Source organism: Dermacentor andersoni, chromosome 4 (assembly GCF_023375885.2).
Source record: "Dermacentor andersoni chromosome 4, qqDerAnde1_hic_scaffold, whole genome shotgun sequence".
In the NCBI taxonomy this organism is placed as follows: domain Eukaryota; kingdom Metazoa; phylum Arthropoda; class Arachnida; order Ixodida; family Ixodidae; genus Dermacentor; species Dermacentor andersoni.
Window position 1 is genome coordinate 146,502,192 of NC_092817.1, and position 12,173 is coordinate 146,514,364.

Sequence of the window (12,173 nt, forward strand, 5' to 3'; positions counted from 1 at the left end):
CGTCTTTTCTTTTTTTCTGTTCCAAATGAACATCGCTCACTCGATAGATAGCGCTGCTGTATTTTCAGCTACCTACAAGTGCTGCTGACCAAGTGGTAATCTCATAAGGTTACCACCACTGCCACTGACACTGCCATCGCTCAGGTGCCACGGAAATGATGGCTAGCACATATATTTGTCTCATCTTTTCGCTAGTGACGTAAGACCTTACTGTGGCCTTATTTAGATGTTTTGTATTGCGTTTGTTGGTTTATATTTCCAATCAATGTTTTCTAAACGAGGAGCGCCATACGAATCAGTGCATGTGCATGCCTAAGCACTCAATTGTTGCGTTCATAACGTAATATATCGTCTAAGATTGACAATTTACAAAGTCGCAAGGCCATTTGAAGACATAATTGGACCAAATTTAGGCAAATTCATGTAATTCTCGTCATTTTCACTCTGGGTGAGCCGCCATACTTGCGGCTACCGTTTAAACCAGAGCCAGAGTCCCTCTGGTAAATCTTGTGGGAAACTGTACGCTGCCTACGTCGGCCCCTCGGACTGCGACAAAAATCATGCGGTCATATTAGCGCCAACAGACGCGCACCCGTCCTACCAATTCATTGCTTGCCTAAACACCACAAGCGCATCTTCGCCCTACCCACGATAGCGTTAAGACGCATTTGGAATTCACGTTTGTACTATATCCAGGGTCGATAGCTTTATGAATATGTTGGTGCACTATAGCAAGACGCCACTGAAAGCATTTAGCTGAAAAGTCAATGAAAAAGCATTTACATTTTGTTTCGTTGCATAATTAGTGAAATTATTTACTAAATATCGGGAGCTTAAATTTAGAGAAAAACGGTCCATTGAAAAAGTTATAGAGCGTTGTACCGTGGAGTACGGCAGTGCGGCGGCTGACGCGTCGGCCAGCTCCAGAAGTGGCATGCACAGGAAAGGCAGCAACGAAGCCATGGGTGCCGCCACCAGGTCCATCGTCAGCGACGCCATGAGCAGCAGGCCCACGCTGCTGGCGCGCCACGACTGCAGAATGGCAAGACGTGGACTCAACGGAGAAAAGCAAGGAGACGTGTATTTTCTTTTTTTTAAATATAAGTGTATTTGGGAGCAGAGGAACGAAGCCGTAGCGATAAAAAAGAACCCAGCAGTGAGTTTGAGGGAGTAGGTCAGAGGTCGGGGCAAATAATCCACAAGTTCACAATACAAGTTCACAAGCTAAAACATAAGCCTATGCCCTCCCGGTGAGAAAAACGAAGGTAAAGCAAGAATAAAACCGTAAAAAAAAAACACCACGATGCGCCATACATCGAACATACAACGAACATACAAGAACACATCTATAGAATCATGGGATCCATATTGTCGCAAGTGCCGCAAACGTTGATGCACATATTTGAATATGTGTAAGTAAAAGTTATTAGACGGTTCAACACCTTCCAATTGATTTTCGTAATCCTTAATTGCGATTCGAGATTCGCGACATGTTTCGTGTGTCAAGTCGGGATTGGAAGTATACTGGCTCACCTCGATCCACAATAATGAGAACAACGAGAGAAAACCTGACCCGGCGGTGTTGCAAGCGTGCACTCTAACGCCAGGGTATTTTCAGGGTGGCTCGGTGCGCTGCGAGCGTTCCCCACGAGACATCGTATCGAGGACGCACCTTCTCGGCCGAGTTTGGCACAGCGGCCAGCCAGAGCACTAGCAGAAGCAGCGCCATGGTGGCCAGCACGCGAATGCTGCTCTGCACGCGCTGCGTGTCGCCGGAAAACAAATCCTGCGCGAGCCAGAAGCAGTCCAGCTGCACCAGCAGGTCGAAGAGCGGCTTGAGCGCCGCACCGTCCCGGAGGCCGCGGGGCCGATACGGCCGGCCGGTTCCAGCGCCGGTGTCCGGTAGCTGCGATTCCGTCGCGCCAGCGTCAGCAGCGCAAGCGGCCTCTGGGCCCATCGCAGCCTCGCCTTCGTCGGCGCGCGGCCCGGTAACGACATCGTAGTCGACGCCGACAAAGGGTGCGTACGACGCAGCTGCGGCAAGGGCCGCCGCCGCGGTTCCGACCGGAGACAGCGTGAGCGCGCGGGGCGACTCGGAACCTGCAAATGGCATCGGCGCACGTTGTTTGTTGTGCTTTTCGCGATGCTATCACGCCGCGGTCCTGACGGTAACATGACATTAGGGTACGTTCGTACGGATGCCTGTGTCACACGTTGTGGGCTGTCGCCTCGACAGCCATGAATTCATTCTGAATGTGCGACGATGGCCACGTACATGTCAGGGTAATGTAAGCTGCGCGATTCACTGCGACAGCCGTGGCAAACGCTGCCGATATTGTAGCCACCGAGTTTTTTTTTTTCTTTACAGAGGAAATGCGTTTGCAGTCGTTGAATAAATCTTGTTTGATTCCCTTGTCGTCAAGCTTGTTCTCGCCGGCAGCAGTAGGTAACGTGTAGGAGATTATGGGAAACAGGCCTTTTAAGTATGAGTTTGCATGCCGTCCAGCCAGCAAGTAGTGCAGGCCATCGTGCCTTCTATAGCAGAGAATGAGTATAATCCACGAGTTTCTGTATGCTTTTGTTATGCCGAGTGTTAAAAATGAAGATTTATCGTTTTCTCAAAGTTAGGCACTTGGAGGCACGTGAAGACCTCCTGTGCAGATAAGTGATGTGGCCTGGGGAACACAAAGTGAGACAATAATTATTGCTGTGAGCAGCCCAATGAACTCAAATTGAACAATTAACTTTTTGTTGACTGCAGTCACTTGGTATGTTTGTATTGAAAAGTTAGAGGCAGTCGTGTTTCCGGACAGAATCAGTTGGAAGAACTCTTCTAGCATGTCAGTGCTCCGAGATATCCGACTCCAAATTTTAGTTGTCGTTCGCATGATTAAGCATGCAAGAGAGTGAGGATAGGCGCAAAGCTCCTCCCTGATGTGACACGGCTTTTGCGTGCGGCGTTTAGGCTGACAACAGGGCGGAGGCATAGGCAAAGATAACAACTCTTCCCCTTCCCCTCTTGGCTGGCGAAATCAAGATATGAAAGCGCCCCGTTGTCAGACTAAGCGCCGCACGCAACAGCCGCGTCACATCAGGGAGAGCTTTGTTGTGATCCTCACTCTCTTGCATGCGTAATCATGCGAACGACAACTAAAATTTGGCGTCGGATATCTCGGGCTACAGACACGCTAGAAGAATTATTCCAACTGATTCTGTGCGACTGTCTCTAACTTTTCGATACAAACATACCCACTTAGTGCAGCCAACAAAATGTTAATTATTCAATTTTAGTTGATTGGGCTGCAGACAGCGATAATTATCCTCTCACTTTGTGTCCTCCAGGTCACATCCCTTATTTGGACAGGTGGTCTTCGCGTGCCTCCCAGTGCCTAATTTTAAGAAAACCATAAAGCTTAATTTTGAACACCCTGTATGATGTGAAGCGGATAGGGGAACTTACGGCTGGCCACTGCTCAGCGCTTACTGCTGTATTTTGTCGATTTCTCGTAGCTTGTTTGTATTCGGGTGAAAGGAACCACAGGAAATATAATTAGTTCCTGGAGCTTCATCTAGTGTCCTAACACTTCGTTCGCAACTCCCCGAGGAAACCACATCTGGAACCAAAAGTGTACAGACGTCACCGATGTAATGAAAACTCTCCATGCTGCGCCCCAGAAAGTCGAGTCTGGTTCGCGGTTCCGATTTCAGTTCAGTACGGTTTGATCACGGGTGTGCGTAAAACCAAAGACCTCCCATGGCTGAACGATGGAGACGTGTTGCCATCCGTATGTGGATCAGAAAGCAGCACGACCGGTTAAGTGGGTGCAAGCTGCTGAATACGAGGTGCTACATAAGACGCAAAGGAAGATAAGGACGCCGTCAGGGACAATGAACAGAGTAACGCCAAAGTGCAAGCGCTTACGTAGTGGCGAAACCTAGTCTCACGGAAAGCTTTCCGTAGTTGACGTTTCGTTGTTGCATTCAACTGAGCTTTATGTCTACCGTTCGCTGTTAAGGGACGAATTCCATCACCTGTTATTCAACACTTTGCAGGAATCACGCCATGGCAAAGAAAAACACAAAAAAAGTCTGTGGTTAGCATTTGTGCTTACCACATTAGCTTCTGAAATTAGCAATTCGTAAAAAAATGACGGATTTACGAATTCATGCGCACAGAAATTAATGTTCTTTGCGATATGCAAGTAGCTATATATACCCATCACAGGGTCTCTTGATTATGAACTCTTTACACATTAGGCCACAGAATATTTCTCGTTAATTATGTGCTTCAATCATCTTATCTTGCTCCATTCAATACCAGGACGACTACATAACCATTAGCATGTCTATTAAAATCTGTATCAAAATAACACAAATGAGACCATGTGTAACCTGTAATGAAGTGGGTAATTAACCAACTTTCGCAACAAAGTCGGTCGCTGCGCATGTCCGCAGTACCTGGTGCGCTTTGCATGTGCAAAACTCTTGTACATTGACGTGCAAGAACGAACTTGAAGGAGACGTGCTTTCTATACAGTTTAGATGTGGTCTTAAAGCCAAAGAAAACAATACACAATGTCCTCGGCAATTATTTTACATGCTCTCGACGCCTCTTCCGGGACCAGCGCATATTTTTTTTTTTTTGCTGCAAATTTGCTCCTTTCTAAGATGTACGCATGCGCTAGCAAATTATCTCGTCTGATCCACGCCCCCCTCCTTCCTTGTCTGGCTTGCGGACGTGCTGCTATGGCATGATCTCTCCTCAGCGTGGCCACAGGAGACTGCCCGGCGTGGAACGTCTGAGTTATTTTTATTATTGTGGTACTACCTATATGTACATGTTTGCGAGTGTTCGCGGTGTTAGGACGTGTGACGTGGTCTGGTTGCCGGTTCATCTCGGCGGCGCCGAGCTTCCGTGCCATCGCTCTCACGGAATGGTGAAGTTATTTCGGCAGAATGGAGAGTTCCTGCAGGCACGGCCCGCCTCATAATGAGCAGGATTCACATTAAACAAGGTCACACCACTCCACAAGAGCTTTACGGTAGCTCACATTGCAATGAGCCAATTTGTTTATGCATGGGATCTATACAGTGTTATTGCCGTCTTATTGCTGCCGTTTTCTTCCGAGACACGTAAAACTCGGGAGCCCATCAAGCTCCGTTCACTTCTTTCTCGCGATGCCCCTCACCTGTTTTGAGATGAAAATTCGGTTCATTCATTCATTCATTCATATATTTGCGTTGTTTGCCTTTGCGCGTGTTCATCCGGGCTTTTCATACACATGCCGTACGGGAATACGGCGGATTCGTTGCTGAAACACTGTTGCGCCTAACATTTGTGTTGGGGTGGCAAGCAAGCTATACCGTTTTACAGGAAAGAAGCCGGCCCGTGTTTTTGACAGAAGCTTTTCCTGAGTTGCTGACTATAGATAAGTCAACCCGTGCCCTTGTCCTTTGACAGAAAAGGTTTATTCTAGGCGTAGCTACATAATGACACATCAAATGAAACACAAGCTGTAATTGTTTTTTTAAGTAATGCTGTGTTGTACATGCTTGTGGATATAGTGTGCCGCCTTTACAACAATATATGCTTACCAGCTAGCCCATCATTATATACTGAACGAGCTTAATTAACCTGAAAGCATCGGCTACTCTGTTATTCTTATCCAAACGCCAACAGGGCTAAGGATAAGGACAAAGCAAAGATGCATAAAAAGACCATACGAATGGAAACGTGTTTGTGAGCTCTATTTCTGTGCTAGTATTTTCCCTTTGTAATGTATTTAAAAGCTGACTTTTTCGTAATATGTCCCACCAGGTTCCGGCTACACTTACACTGACCACGGCTGGGAAATGCCGAATCTGGCCTAGCGGCAACGGAAGTCAAGGCACCCGGGATTAAGCCGCAAAGCGATCAACTGCAAGAACGCCTTGAACCATGCATTTCGACTTCACTCAAGGCCCCTGATGGAGGCAAGCACGCACGCGACAGGTGGCACCCACCGAATGCACCTTTACGAACGGCTCGACGAAAACCATGGCCTCCGAAAGTGCATCGGCGTAAGGTAGCCGGTGCGATCTCGGAGCTAGGCCACGAACAAAGCGTTTGTGTACCTTGAATGCCAGAGCTCGCGCTCACACCACTGGGGGCTCTGGCTTTCTCGGGATTCTGCCACGCCGATTCCTCGCTGTTGACAATCTGGGGAGCCTCCAAGCGACTCAATTGCGGCGTAGAAGACGTGGAGAGGCGGTGCATGACGGCCCCTTCGTCAGCTCGGCCTAAGAGCGCGTCGGAATCTGCGCCCTGCAGCAGCCCGAGTGCACACGATGGTCGGTGCGGGGGGGCTGCCGCGACGGACGCGGTCCGCTCGCTCATCGAGCTTTCGGGGCCCTGCGCGGTCGCGGCATCGACGGCGGACGGGCAGTCACAGTCCTGCTGCGCAGGCGACTCCGACTTCTCAGCAGCTGTGAGTGACCGTCTCTCCCATCCACGTCTGAAAGAGCGTTAATGTAATTTATAAGCCACGTCGCTTTATACTCCAGTTCTCTCTTTATGTCCTACTCTCTGTACTGTGAAAAATCTATCTCCTTTTACAACCAATATTTTTGCCGGTTTTCTCCTGAAATAGATTTTTGTGTTCGTCGCTTCAAGGTTCTGCCATTCACCTTCTGCGCATTGCGCTGCTCTGTCTTTAGGGTAAGTCAATGACAAAAAAAAACTTTAAAAACTTGACCCCACTCCTTAACTGAATAGCATATCCTATTGAGAAATTCGAAATGCTCCATGCACACCAACATACAATATTACCACACGGGTTTCATAAAAAGTTCTCATGTGTAAGCATGTCTGATGATTGTATACAACCCATAGTTCTTTTTACTGAGGTACATTGAAACTTTGCTAGTGTTCGCTTAAAGTGATATAATCACGATGTGTCTCTTATGTCTTTGTGTTACGTTAACTTTGAGAAAACCAAAACACAGTTGAAGCGGAGCGTCCACTAGGCCCAGGTTTGACGAGCATATTCATTGCGCATTCACGGTGCCACGCAGCTTGCCTTCTAGCAAGGGTGTCAAATAATAAGCAGCGTATTTGATATCAAAATGAGAGGAACGTTGTTAACGCTGAAAACGAAACACTTCCCTCATATGGAGAAAAGAAAGGGGAACTTTACGAATCATGGACGCATTTGCTTGGCGACGAGTATTTACCGCGACATTGCAAAGCCTGCGAGCCTTAGTCACAGCTTTCAAATATTAGAATTCTGAGAAAGAGTGCTTACTCCCTCGCACGAGAATTGTTGGATGCTTATCGTATACGAAGGAAAGCACACTAGCGGCGCATTGGTTACATCGACAAGCGGATAACACCGCCTGTTTGAAGAGAACCGCAGAGAACTGAAAGTGCCTCGAGCGGTCAGTCGCGCGGAAATTTGGCTTATTTCACGCTTGAAAACAACTTTTATGTAGCACGTATTGTGCAACAGAAAGCTGTATCGGAAGTTCTTTATGTTGCTCTACAATTTTCCCGTTGGCAAGTTTCATCTAAGTACAATATCTGAGAAGTCAAATAATTAAGACTAATTAGACAATTAGGCGGAATGCAAAACAAGAAAATCCGAGTAGCCCCAAGCGACGGCAAACAACATTACCTTGGTTCTGCCCAGCTACGTGACGTTTGCATATCTTTAAATATTGGTGCATGATAGTTGGGACACTATGTATACGTACAAATTAAACGCGTAACTAGTGCGCACATGTCCCGTGCGCTTGGTTGAGAAAAGTGCTGCCGTTGTATTAGCTCATGTCCGCTCTCTCAACTAACTGTAAAGCGAAAACTCTGTGCCAATAGATCATCATCATCAGCAGCAGCAGCGGCGGCAGCGGTGGCGGCGGCGGTGGCAGCAGCAGCAGCAGCAGCCTGGTTATGCCCACTGCGGGGCAAAGGCCTCTCCCATACTTCTGAATATATACGCGTAATAGATACGCCAATAGAAGCACCTAAATTAAACTGCAGCGTTTGGACCGTTTATGATGATGAAGGGCCCCGCTACACTCCGGCTAAGGCCCCGGAGTGCTCTACTAAGAGCCTTGGGAAGGTTCTTAGTAGAGCACTCCGAGTCCCGAACGCAAGGCCCACGTTCAATGATTGGGGCGCCATCTGATAGGAGGAAATCATATATGGCGGCTGTCGCTCAGTCTAACCACAGCGGCTGTCGTTAACGAGCGGCTTAACAGTGCCAAAACTGCAGTCTATCCCAGAAGCAGCGGGCACCTCATCGCTTGTACGATGCCCTCCAAGTAGTACAAGACTAAGCAAAAGCTGGTTCTAGTTAGCATTCAGCCAGAGGAAATAATGAATTCGACTTTTAGCAGGTACCCTAGGCTGCACCATTTTCTTTAACGCAATCTATACGCAAGCCAAGAAATAGCCACAGCGCTATATATGGAAATGCTTATATTGTCACGTTCTCGTGACGGTGAAGAATTTGACCGTGGTACAACGTTAAGTAAAAAAACTAACTCTCGGTTTTGCGAACCTGTACCTACGAAAGCAAACTAAACTATGGCAGAATGACAGTGATGAGCAGATTCACTGATCGTCGAAACCTTATCTACAGGTCAAGCGCATCAGCTACCTATATATGACTCAGCGAAGATTGAATTGTTATCACTTCCAGAATGCACAACACTATTCGAGTCGCGCAAGCAATCTGATTAAAATATTCAGCGACAAGATAGACCACTGATGAAAGCGGTGACAGAAGTCGAGAATGTTCCGACACACGCATGCGACGCTTTGCGCCGGGCGGTAGCGCTTAACATTTGTTAGACGGTGAGATAAGCCGGGACGCGTGCCAATATGCGCGTAACCAGAAATGCTGTCCATTACTTTGGAACCGGTATTTTAAAGCACGCGCGAAGCCCGTGCATACGTTGTATCGTTTAGGCGAAGACAAGTATATCACGCGTGATAAAGAGCGTAGGTGCGAAACGCAATGTTCTTGTCCCCTTGTTTGTACCTCATCTTACTTGGTACGTACTCTGCGGCTAGTGCACCTGTCCTAGGTGCCTCGTCCCTGCGGCCCTGCGAGGCTTGCCCAACTGGCAAGGCCGGTGAAGGGCTTTTCGCATCGTCTCTTGATGCGGGTGCACTGGCAACATACTCGTGCACCGAGCCCGTCCTCGCGGTCCGCTTACTCGAGAGACTACGATGGTGACGAAGATTGGGCACTGAAGACCTCTTGGGGTTCTGTAGGCAAGAACGGGAAGGAGCAAGTGCGTAAATAACTTTGAAATGTGTTAGGGTACGTTTTATTGAGCCTTAACCTAAATAGAAATAAATTTCTGGAGATTACTGTTACACTTCCCAGCTACTGATACCCTCAAGTGTATAGAGCCGCCTATGCCGGCTCATTGCCATGTTTGATGAATTCTCCAACTCTGACTCATTCGGCCAGCTAAATTCCTACCACTCTTTTTTCTCATATTTATGCTGCGTTAAAGTAGTGTTACGTAAGGCTGTCTAACAGGCGCATACAACCAGTGGTCTATAAGAGCAACATGAGAGCTGTGAAGGGCAGCGCAACGGTCGAAAAGTGTCTATGGGATTATATTGTGAGACAAATTTCTGAAATTTTAAGGATGGAGCCAGCTCATGCTGGACTGGGGGCATTGCATATCGCTAGTAGAGGCCTTCTTCCTGCGGTGACCATAAATTAGAGTATGTAACGCCGGAGAATGCAAAGTAAAGACGTATTTCATTGATCTCACGCTTTCGTGAGCTCGTCTGTTATTTTCCGGAAAGATTAGTCCGTTCTTTCTATTAAGGCGAAAGCCTTATATGTCTCATCGGTCAGTCGATCTTCAGCAAAAACACGTCCATGACACGATAGGTACAAAAAGTCTTTGTACCCTCAACCTTTAGTCGAAGTCGAACCCATGACCTTTGGTTTTAATGACGACGAAGTTAACTGAGGCACCCGAGCCCACGATATTTGGATATTTGGTAGGAGTCGAACCCATCCCCATTGGTGCAAGTAGAACCCACAGCCTTTGGTCGGAGTCGCATCCATCACCTTTGGTGGTAATTAAGGCGAAGTTAATTACTGCATGGTTAATTATTATTCAGTTAATTAAGATACTGGAACCCACGACCTTTGGAGCTAATGACGGCGATGTTAATATACAGTTAAGCTAGAGACAATTAAGGCACTCGAACTCACGACCTTGGGTGGGCGTCGAACCCTCGGCCTTTGGAATAAAGAGGGATGACTAAGCAAAGTACACTAAGCGAATTATGAGGGATGTGTACGTCCGGCGTCCGTCTATAATGCATCGGCACTCGGGCTTTGCCCGTCAAGTCGTCTTAGGGATAACGTAAGGGACCCTGTAAATTTTTCTTATTGCTGTAGCTACGTTTCGAGATCAGTGTCTCGTCCTCGACGTAAACGCGGTTTTACGATTCCGTACTGAGAGGCGATTCTGCGTTGCGCACACTGTTGTCTTCAGTCATGTCGCTTTACCTTGCTAGTGACGTCACCAAACTAAACAGCCGTGCGAAGTGCAGTGTTTTTGCCTACAGAACCGTAGCAATGAATCTCGCCGCCCCGCGAGGACATGCCGCTTCTGAACTCAACACTTACCGCGCGTGACTCCGATGGCGACCGCTGACGCTGGCCTTCCATGAGGAACGCAGGTTTGGGACGTCGCCTTCTCTTCGGCCTTGCTCGAAGGACACGCGCACTGCTAGTGCTTCTTCTTTCTCGCCTACGGCGGCACGTATGGTGGCGCGTGTTGCATATTTATGCTCCGCAAGAGCGGCGCATCCAGCACTCGCCAATTTGTTTGGGGCGAAAGTACGATGGAACCTGTAGGAAGTGATGGGATGTCCCATGGACTGTCTTTTTCTCCCTTTTAGTGGCAAATAACGAATGAAGGGAGTGCTAAATGTCCCCGTTGTCCAATTCCTGGCAGCGCGATAGACCTAATCCCCTATCAGTGACCTTTATGCCACTTCGTTATCTTTCCCTGTCATATTTGCACCTACCGCTAGCCTATTTGTTCTACATTAGAACTACCGAAAAGCCTAGAGCAGCTGCAAGATCCACCGGTTCCCGCGAGAACGAGACCGACCATCTATTTCAAGTCCTACAAAGAATGTCCTAACCTTCAGCATATCGAACTTTGGAGGTGTTATTCGCGACGCCGTAATTATCTTTGTTGTGGAATGGCTGAACAATGCGATCGAGTTGTAAGTAGGATTTTGTGATTATGCGTAAAGGCCCTTAAGGTTTGCTGAATACAGCCGAATGAAAACTGAGACGCAAGGCTCAGTACGTTGGCCATTCTTATTTAACTTGGCGACGACAAAGCTCTTTCGCGCACTGGGTGAAATTGCCGACGTGGAGCACACCATATACGCAGATGTCACCATCTGGATCACTGGTGCCAGCGATGCGGAATTGGAAGCTCGCATGCAAAAAGCCATCTCGGATACCGAGGCCCATCTCACCCCGATGGGACTTCGCTGCGCTTCCAGAAAATCCGAGCTGCTCATCTACCACCCCCAAGACCAGGACGCCCATCCAACAACTGGCGCAGACACCATACTACACGGACGGAAATCGCATACCTACGGTTGACAAAATACGAATTCTAGGACTGATCATCCAAAGTAACGGCTCCAACTGGGTGATGCTGGACAGCATCACGATCAAGGTTGTGAACGCGATCCGAATGTTTCAGCGCATCATGAATACGCACAGGGGACTGAGCGAGGACAACACCCTTAGAATGGTCCACGCTTTTGAACTCTGTCACACCACATACGTGAATGCGATGCTCAACTGGAAAAAGAACATCGGAAAAGGCTCTAAGTACACATACGTTGAGCTTTCAAGACAGCGTTGAGGCTCCCCGATAATGCCTCCACTGATCTACTCTTACAGCTAGGAGTGCACAATCCCCTTGCCGAAATCATCGAGACTCAGCACACGGCACACATCGCACGCCTATCAAGCACCAAAGCGGGCAGAGAGATTCTGGTCAAGCTCGGCCTGAACACCATAGCAGAAAGGGACAACGGCCTGCAGTTACCTAAAGTCATGCGAGTAGCAATTAAAGTGCTCCCCTTCCCAAGAAACGTACACCCGATCCACAATCAAGGAAGA

General features: G+C 48.0%; 2 protein-coding genes across 2 annotated transcripts in view; both read right to left on the reverse strand.

Annotated features, from left to right (window-relative positions):
• Window positions 1-1,602, reverse strand: part of LOC126537741 (Na(+)/citrate cotransporter-like) — a 40,433-nt gene extending 38,831 nt beyond the window's left edge. The window contains exon 1 of the mRNA XM_050184829.3: window positions 883-1,602. Coding sequence (XP_050040786.3) covers window positions 883-999 — 117 coding nt within the window. The 5' untranslated portion in view covers window positions 1,000-1,602. The remainder of the gene's footprint in view (window positions 1-882) is intronic.
• On the reverse strand, window positions 1,598-10,739 carry LOC129386454 (uncharacterized). The gene is made up of 4 exons (XM_055074423.2): window positions 10,647-10,739; window positions 9,045-9,253; window positions 6,115-6,494; window positions 1,598-2,100 (listed from the first exon to the last, which is right to left on the reverse strand). Exons 1-4 carry the CDS (start codon window positions 10,686-10,688, stop codon window positions 1,598-1,600), a joined length of 1,134 nt encoding a protein of 377 aa, XP_054930398.1. The 5' UTR covers window positions 10,689-10,739.
• Between the last annotated feature and the right edge of the window lie 1,434 nt (window positions 10,740-12,173).

Coding starts and splice junctions, on each gene's coding strand:
- LOC129386454 (XM_055074423.2), bottom strand. CDS start 10,688: ATGGAAGGCCAGCGTCAGCGGTCGCCATCGGAGTCACGCGCG. Junction 9,254..10,646: donor CGCCATCGGAGTCACGCGCG/GTAAGTGTTGAG, acceptor TCTTGCCTACAG/AACCCCAAGAGGTCTTCAGT. Junction 2,101..6,114: donor CGCGAGCTCTGGCATTCAAG/GTACACAAACGC, acceptor TGCCATTTGCAG/GTTCCGAGTCGCCCCGCGCG.